Source organism: Periplaneta americana, chromosome 4 (genome assembly GCF_040183065.1).
Source record: "Periplaneta americana isolate PAMFEO1 chromosome 4, P.americana_PAMFEO1_priV1, whole genome shotgun sequence".
Lineage (NCBI taxonomy): Eukaryota > Metazoa > Arthropoda > Insecta > Blattodea > Blattidae > Periplaneta > Periplaneta americana.
Window position 1 is genome coordinate 24,594,822 of NC_091120.1, and position 9,929 is coordinate 24,604,750.

General features: G+C 34.3%; 1 protein-coding gene across 2 annotated transcripts in view; it reads left to right on the forward strand.

The window, feature by feature from the left end:
* The window catches only part of Usp8 (Ubiquitin specific protease 8), a 71,685-nt gene extending 61,968 nt beyond the window's left edge, over nt 1-9,717 (forward strand). For both annotated transcript variants that reach the window (XM_069822998.1, XM_069822999.1), the window contains one exon: nt 29-9,717. In XM_069822998.1, the coding sequence (XP_069679099.1) occupies nt 29-338 (310 nt within the window). In that variant the 3' untranslated portion in view covers nt 339-9,717. The remainder of the gene's footprint in view (nt 1-28) is intronic.
* The last annotated feature ends 212 nt before the right edge of the window (nt 9,718-9,929 follow it).

A 9,929-nucleotide genomic window follows, 5' to 3' on the forward strand; every position in this document is an offset into this window, starting at 1 on the left:
TTGTAACTTAATTCATATTTTATTCCAGGTTTTATCACGATGGTTGGTGGCGAAAGCGACAAGCTTATGTAGATTTTCCATTTTCTATGGACATGCGCCAATACACATTAGTTCCAAACCAGCGGTATGGTAGTTATAATTTGTATGGTGTATCGAATCATTATGGCACCATGGAAGGTGGTCATTATACGGCATATTGCAAAAACAGTACGTATTGTAAGTGGTTTAAATTTGATGATCATGAAGTGAGTGAAATCTCCAGCAATGAAGTTCGTTCTGGTGCTGCATATATCCTCTTCTATGCATCCATAGAATACAAGGTGCCAGGAAACAGTTGAAGAGACCTAATTAGGTGAATACACATGTTTGAATTATGAATTTATTAATTAATTAATTTTGCTGATAACGGTTTTTGTCAGTGGTGGACGTAAGTTTTACATCCTGATTTGCTCAGCAGTTTTACTTCTCACTTTACACAGAAGAAGAGTTGCTTTTGATTATGATCCTGATGTCATCTTCTGGTTTTCGCATTAAGGAAAAGGCCGATCAAATTTGTAATATGGTTCTGGAAGAAGTTTTAGTGTATAACTGAGATAACTAGTATGTTTTTAGAATTTGTGTTTTGCATTGAACGGCCAAACTTCAAGAAGGTATTTTGCGAAGTAGATAATGAGCAAGCTTTGCAAAGTGAGTGAATGCACTTAAATTTCTCTTAGAAGTCAAAACATTGACAATCAACAGCAGAATGAGGAATTTGGTCGCTAGTGAGATGATGGAAGTCCTCCTGGTTGCTAGGATAGAAGAACTGAACGCAATTTCACTAGGAATCAGCATTGATTTTTTAGGACTATGTGGCATATGTACATCATGTTTAAATAATTTCAGAAAAAGAGATTATTGTTCCCCTCTTGTTGATATTTTATTATAATCTGAAACGGTCAAATATTGAGATAAATGTGTAAGTATCTTGCCTTCTTTAGTAGAAGACTTGAATACGGTACTGTTCATGTAAAAAGTTACTCAACTGATTAAATGTAATGTAGTCTACACATGAAATGTCAATGTGTAGAGTCCTGCCTATCTATGGTACACAGGTATTTTATATTAATGTTAAAAATACAAGCACTTTCGAATATTAAACTTAATACAGATATTGATAGTTTATTATTTGAGATAAAATGGAAGTGAAAATGTAAAACAACTTGCAGCTCTTAGTTTAATCGGATAAGTGATGTATAATTGTCTTTTGCTGTTATGATTGAAGAGAAGCCTAATTTTTCTCGAGAATGTGTGTATCCAGTTACATGCTCTCAGGGAGAGATATGTATACTTCCAGAACCCTACATTGAATGATTGTTTCGAAGTTGACAAGTTGTTTTACCAAGGCTTTAACTCAGCTTTAAGAAGCATAATTGGTTAATATTGTAACTGATATTAAAATAATGGAAAGAACTGGTGTATTTTCTTGAAAATGGGTTGAATATTAAGAGAAATAGTATTGCTAGTATTTATGATAGATGTCTATAAGTGATGTACAGATGAGATAAAAATCATGTTATTTTCATATTACTGTACATATGTGTACATTAAGAATTGCGTTTTAAATGAAGAATAACAAACATAGCTTAGTAAAATTATTCACTTAAATTTTGTCCCTTTATTTATGCTGCCTTGTTAGAATATCTCTAGAACACATTCAGTACTGAAACGGAAGATATATTCAACCAAGTGTGTTTCATATTCTCTTAATACAGACATACAGAATTTATTCTCATGAAGGTGGAGTACTAATTAGCTTGTGTTCATTATGAGGCACGACTGTTCATTTAACTGCTCAGTAAAAAAACAAAGTAGTGATTCTGGCTCTTTGAATAAGATGAAAGCATACTGTTGAGCATATGATTGAAGTATGAACATTCCCTATTTTCTTCTTTAGCTTGAGCATTTGTCTGGATACTTTTTATGATGAAAGAGTAATGGAACGGAGAAAAATTCTCTCCGGCGCCAGGATTTGAACTCGGGTTTTCAGCTCTACGTGCTGATGCTTTATCCACTAAGCCACACCGAATACCCACCCCGGCACCGGACAGAATCGTCTCACTTTAAGTTCCAACTCTTGGGTTCCCTCTAGTGGCCGCCCTCTGGACTACGTCATAGATGTCTATGAACGTAGGACTGAAGTCCACACATGTACTGAGGTGCACTCGTTATGAGTGACTAGTTGGCCGGGATCTGACTCTTTCATCGTATGATGACGCAGAATATCTGTATGAAAATATCATATGTACTTCGGTACATTAAAATAATATACATGATATGCGTAAATCACTTTGTGATTTAAGACGGCGCTTATTCCGTCGGATCCCGGCCAACTCATAACGAGTGCACCTCAGCACATGTGTGGACTTCAGTCCTATGTTCATAGACATCTATGACGTAGTACAGAGGGTGGCCACTAGAGGGAGCCCAAGAGTTGGAACTTAAACTGAGACGATTCTGTCCGGCGCCGGGGTGGGTAGTGGGTATCCGGTGTGGCTTAGTGGATAAAGCATCAGCACGTAGAGCTGAAAACCCGGATTCAAATCCCGGCGCCGGAGAGAATTTTTCTCCGTTCCATTACTCTTTCATCGTATGATGATGCAGAATATCTGCATGGAAATATCATATGTACTTCGGTACATTAAAATAATATATGGATACTTTTTGGCTGTCTAAATGAAAATAAAGAGCTTCCTTCGTCAGTATTCTTTGAAATTACGTTGATTGGTATTATAAATCCAACAAATATTAAAGCAAACAACAATTACGATAATAAATTTAATTTTTAAGGATAGTTTTGAAATAAAAGTTACTTCCTTTTTGGTTGTTTTGATGGAAATAATATAACTGTGTACCTAGTTGAGAAACAAAAGAATTTCGTACTATTAGACATAATATTAGATACTAACAAACCTCATTCTAACATCATGCTAGTTTATGCAGACATTTAATAGTAAGAAATGAGAAGTTCGTTATCTCAGTAATTGGTGACATTTAGTGAGCACATAGCATAAAAATAGACTGGCATAAAAATTACAAATATGTAACAGATATTTACAATAACATGAACGTCGGTTCTAAAGGTTGCATACTTTTTTCTAAATGGCCTGAAATTTTCAGGCACAATCATTAATATGCTAATGTGCCATAATTCAAGTTTATAGAGTTAATAGTGAACTAACTGCCTAGACTTGTTCAGAATTTCGAAAAACATAGGTTAACTTTGAAGGCTTTCTACTAAATAGCCTAAAAATTTTTGGTGCGATTTTAATGTTGATGTGCGAAAATGTCTGCATTTGAATATTGGACAGTTAAATTAACAAATCTCATTATATTAATATTAGCTTTTGGTGAATCACGTTAAGTTTAAGAGTTTATTTGCAGAAGAGCCTCAACTTTGTGTGCATGAGATGTCACTGCATTTGTGCAGTGGTTCATTGACAAATTTTCTTCATTAAGGATTCCTTTATATCATAACATGTAATAGGAACATATATTTACCCTGTAGAATAACTATATCCTTTGTCTTTTATTAGATTGCTGATTGCATATGATTTTTAATAACTAGAGAACTTTTCATATGTCTAATTAAATTCTTTCCTCTTCTTACTTTTCAGTTTTTATGTAATATTGCTACAGACTTACGTGTAATATGGTAACGAAAATCAGTAATATTCACTTCATCAGCAAGAAAAGGAAGTAGGGGGAACATGCCTATATTGGACATCTAATGTTCTAAGGTCTCTTTGTTTATATAGGAACAGACTTTTTTATGTAATAAGAAACCAGATTAATTCTTTTCTGTTCATAACAAATATACAACAAGATTAAAAATTAAGTTTTTCATCATATCGAGGGTAAAACATATCTCTGTTTTACTTCGACTGAAAAAATCCGGTTCAGGAATATCGTCATCATCATCTGCCCATCAAGTAATAGACCTAATGGCCTGTTACGGTCCCCTGCCATTTTCGGAATGGCCGACTCACAGATCTTCTTCCTTTGGGGATGTACCGTAGCCTCTGTTTTGGTATCCTGAAATGTTGCATTCTATTAACATGTTGTAAGAAATTTTGTCTATAGTCACAGAGACATTCAGTTGTAGGAATTATTTTGAGTTCATCACCTATTACTTCTTTCATTTTGTGATCTGAAAGGCTGTATCCAATAGTTCTCAAAAATCTCATTTCAGCAGATGTTATGAGTGTTATCTTGGGTTTGTAAGGACCATGCTACACTACCATAACAGAGTGAATCTTGCCTTCAGTCTTGTGTGTTTTTGGACCTTCGTTGTTTTAAAAACTTGGTTGATTTATTCTGCGGGGTCTGTTATAATTTTAAATTTTAAGTATTAAATCACATTCTCTTGAGAAAAGCTTATTTAAAATAAATTCGTGCTGAAAACAGAAGAGTTTAAACTTCGAAGGACTTGAAACATAAAATATTTGCTTTTATCAACTGAAAACTTATACTTTGCAAACCCATGGTTTGCGAAAATGAGGTATAGGTAGTAATAAGGCTGTCTCAAAGCTCAAGTCTCTACTCGACTCTAGTGATTAGCAATTATCTGACTCATAAACTACACATTAAGGAGCTTTAGATATGTATGCTCGAATCACAGCCTTCATAGATTATTTTTCTTAAAACTATGACATCACGGTGCAGCACTGAAATGCCAGTCTTAATTTTACAAACATTTATACCTCTTTTAAGTAACCATTAGTTAATCACATTTTCTTCGAAAAATGGAGACGTTGTTTCCACAGATACTACTTTTCAGTTATTCTAGGGTGCGTGAATATGATTTGAATAGAACACGTTTGTCTTTTTAATTTCTTCAGAATAAGTCACATGGCATGAAGTTGAGAGAAATTTAGGGAGAGACATATTGCTAAAAACTAAATTGTCGAATATTTCATGAATTGCTTGCATTTAAAAATTGACTCTGTATTCTGTGTTGAAAACGGTAAAAAAATATACGTCCTCTCAATTAATTTATTAAGAAAACAGTGCAGAATCATTGTCACATACATATTGGCGTCAAAAATTTTCTTAAAAGATTAATTAGTCTTATTATTGCTAACGATGTACCATTCTACTTTCGAATCATGGAGAAGGTAGGCAGGTTTATCGAAGCACTAAAGGGCCCTATACCCACTAAGACTTAACCTGGGTAAGTCTGTGCAAACCTAAATCCACAGGCAAGTCTCCTCGTATATGGGCAAAAAATATCTAGGCTTTTGGCCCTCAGACAAGCCTCCAGACTTGTAGGACTGCTTGAAATTTTCTGACTGTAGCGCTCTCCAAATTAAGTGGGAGAAAAAGTAAGCATAGAAACAAACGATACTGTTAGCATCTGGTCGTGATTTCATCGTTACATTTTGCAGTTCTCTGTAGCGAAATCACGGCAAGCTGTTAAAGTTCAGATTTAAGTAACTGTTCTCATGCATTTCTCTTAGAATTTATAGAAATATATAAATCTTTTCCATTGCTATGGAAAATTAAGTTATAACAACACTTATAAAGCAAAACTATAGACGTGCTATTTAAAAATAGCGCTAAGGAATAGTGAACAAATGAATGCAGAACCATGGAGGAATTCTATTTCTCGTGTGATCTCCATGGGAAATCATTGACTTCAACGATCTCTTACGTTTTGTTGGTGAACTATAAGTGGTTGAGTGGAAGAGAAGGCCTTATGGCCTTAACTCTGTCAGTGAAAATAAAACATTCTATTCTATAAGTCTAGGAGGTTAGTCTGAGCATGTATGAGCAATCATCTAATTCAAACATATCTCCCGGAGGTAAGTCTGTGCAGTCTTTGTGTGAATGGGCCCTTAATATCAATGGGTCTAGGAAATTATGTAACCATGGAAATTGAAACAAACTCCATCCAAAAACAGAAGATTAGTATCAATTTTTACTCCCTATACTTTAGAATTCATTCACAAAACCAATATCTATTCGTAAATATAGGATCGCAAAGTTGTAGTTCTTGCAGTAAGGTAATTTTATGTGGTTCTCTAATAATTTCATAGCTGTGCATACAAAATCATGACATTTCTTTTTCTGTGAAAGACATAAGTAATTTCCTAGATAATTAAAGATATCATTATCCACACCTGTGGAGTAACAGTTACCGTGCCTGGCCGCGAAACCAGGTGGCCCAGGTTCGATGCCCGGTCGGGGAAAGTTACCTGGTTGAGATTTTTTCCGGGGTTTTCCCTCAACCCAATATGAGCAAATGCTGGGTAACTTTCGGTGCTGGACCCGGTATTATCACCATCTCATTCAGACGCTAAATAACCAAAGATGTTGCACAAACACAACAACTATTTTTAACAAAATAATCTGCCCTCAATGAGGGTGACCATAAAGATCCAGAATAAAAGCACAGAATAATTTAGAAAGACAAAAAGATTAAGTACAGGAATTGTTTAGTAAAACATCCAGAGAAATGCAAACCCTATAGAATCGTCAATGGCCAAAATATATAAAAATTTTAGTGTAATATTTGGATTGAATCCTTAAGAATATCCAATAAAGTTTTTGAATTTCAAAAAATCGGAGACAGAGTGCTTTTAAAATATTCCATGTGAATTTAGGAAGTGTGCCACGCGCACCAAACAAAAGACCAGAAACACTCCACTGACTAGTGGGAAGGTTATATTTCTCACTTAGGTACGGGATGCAGGACTCATAAATGGATTTCTTCTCCTCATCAATGAGTTGTGCCTCCTGGGCATCCCTCTCAAACCGGATTGTAGGATCAAGAATTATTCCCTTAGATTGAGTCCTGTGGATGGCAACAATATCTGCTCTTCTATTCGAATCTAAGGATGAAACGCAATGGATTTTCTCGTATACCTCCCATCCGTGACGCTTGAGGACATCTGCAATACCGGTCCTGGCCTTATGGTGTCGATTGTTGCGCAGCAGCTCCATTTTTCGACAGAATCCTAACACGTGACCAAGAGTTTCCATCTCGTTGCAGCCAGGATGGCGACAACGGGTTATGTTGAAACTTCTGCCGGGCACAGATCTAACCGCAGATAGATTGCTGGACATTTTAATTTGTTAATATATTCTGAAATTGATAAATTTGCGTCATAAAATAACCTACTAAAAAAAAAAAAAAAAGACATCATTCAAATATTCTTGAGTAAGAACTTTACTCTGAGTATAGGATTCTTTCTTAAATGAAGTCGGTTGTCTTGTGTGAAGCCTGTTGTGTAGACCAATTTACCGACAGAGTTGTTGTCCATGATGTGCAACAGGAGGCTGGTCTGTACTACACCAGCGATGAGATGAGATGATGATAGATATTTGCTGGGATGTCACAGGGAACAGAAAACTTCTATGTTACCTGGACAATGGGCTTGCCCCACATAAGTTATAAATCGGGGATATGTCGGGAATCGAACCCAGGTCCACAGGATTGTAAGTCCAGCACTCTAGCACTAGATCACCTTGGCAGCTATAATGTGAAATTGAACACTTTTAAAATTATTAAATAGTAATGTTGTTATGTATAATTAATATATTATACAGCACTGATGTGCATTGTCGAAATTATCAGCATAAGGCAAATGCTGCTAAAGTATTTCTTCAAAATGATGTACTTCCAAAATTAACTATGTTAAATATAAATTCTTTCTGCCTAATACGACATATGTCAACTTTAATATTAATTCGAAGGTGGTTATCACAAATCGTATATTTATTTGTATTGTGAAATCTTAACTTCTGTCTCATAATGAAATTTAATTGCAGTTATATAAATCAATTTTCATACAACACACTGCGTAAATAATTCAATGATATGTTATGATTAGAATCACCAATATGTTAAGATAAACCCACTGAATTCTATGAACTTTCACCCAGAGAATATTCATCCTAAGATAATTTCAACCTCAGTCGATTCACACACACGAAACTACACCCAGAGAAATCCATCCAAAGGAAATTTATCAAAGACTTTATTCAGGAATGGCATACAGTGATTGTGTTAGTATGAAAGATGAAGTATTTCTTCCTCACTTTTTTGCAAAACATATTTTTCGAATATTCCAATCTTTGTATAACAATTGAAAATTGATTTTTTTCTGTCTCCCTCTATTGCACAAATATGTTTTGCATTTTCAACCAATACACCTAGAGAAATTTGAGGGCTTAATGTGAAACTAACGTAATTATAATCAGTGATTTATTCACAACAAAATTCTTAAAAGGCAATACGCTTATTTTACATGAATTGTAGCATCATGTTTTGTAGTTACGAATTGTATTATATACAAAACTGGTCAGAACTGAGTTCATGATTTTTTGTAACCAACTAGAAGAATAAATCGATTGGTGTAAAAACCTAAAAGTGTCCATTTTTGTAGTTACATTAGTTTCACACTAAGCCATTGAATTCATTCTAGATAATAATCAGACCTACAAGTTGAGTTACATGATTCTGTACATCACGTTTGTTCTTTATTTTAATAAGTATTCTTTTGAAAATAATTTATTTCGTCAATCACACATTAAAGGAAAAAATACTGAGTTATGTGAGAGATTGAGAAGGAAACCTGACATAGAATCGTGTTTTATCTGTAAATTTATACTTTAAGACATATTTCTTGTTGTAGTATTATCTTTTCTTCTACTTACGCGAAACTGTCAAAATTCCTTGTCTTTTATTATTGTTTTAAATTCATATTTTTATGTTTTCTGTTGCAGTTGCTTCAGTATATCATTACATTTTATAAATCCAGTTTGTTAGTGCTGCCTGATAACACATACGCGACAAAATAAAAATAACTGCAGAAGTACCAATCACAGATCACTTAGTATTATGTAAATGGCTTCCTTAGAATTTTCTACCATGTTATGTATAGAGTAATAGAAAGTTAATTGTTCTCTATTTCTACTGGTACAAATCAGATTTTAACTAGGCATGAATCTTGAAAATGATACTTGTTAAAACCTTAATTTCAAACGTTGACTAGTATGCATAATTTACCCACTTATGAATGTGAAACATTTATTTTTGAAATGGTGTGTGTTCGATTTGATATGGACTCAGAACTGCAAAACATTTGAATAAATTACATGGCATTTTATTTGTATAACTATAATGCACTTCTGAACAGTGTCCCAACAAGAATGCCGGATTTAATAATGTGAATAAATGCAACAAAAACAGACAAGTGCCGCCACCCAACAAGGCAATGGCACAATGTCTCAACAATGCCTTGTTGTTTGGTTGGCTACAATTATGTGTTCAGCTATCTGCTTTTGTTGGATTTATCCACATTGTTAAATCTGGCGTTTTTATTGTGACACCATTTATTAAAAAATCATGCCAGTAATTGTTATTTTACATGACATTCAAATTCCGTCGTTGAAATTTTCTAAAAGCACTTTAATAAAGGGGACGAATGAAACTCTGAAAGGCCACATTTGCCAGAATAACTTATACTCCTCTTTTTAACCAATATTGTTTAAGAAAAATTGTAGAATTTAATCAGATTACACAAATACCTTGTAATATTTATGCATACAGTAAATGGTAACTATGCTGGTGTTCTATTTGAATAAATCTATTATTCGAAATAAGGTTACAGCTATTAGTTTAATATGTTATGTTACATGAACCACTTTATAATATATGCTCACCAAATTGAAGTTGTGCTATTGTCACATTACTAACCATGACCTTCTCCATGTCCTCTTTGCGTCCTGCCTTTCCTCGTTTTTCTTTGTTTTATATTCAGTATTTGGATTTTTTGCCACTAGAACCACTCGGAAGAGGGAAAACAACAACATATTTAAATTTGTCTCACAACCACAACATAGTTATTTCTCCCACAGTGCATATGTCATCCCTGAATGTTTCT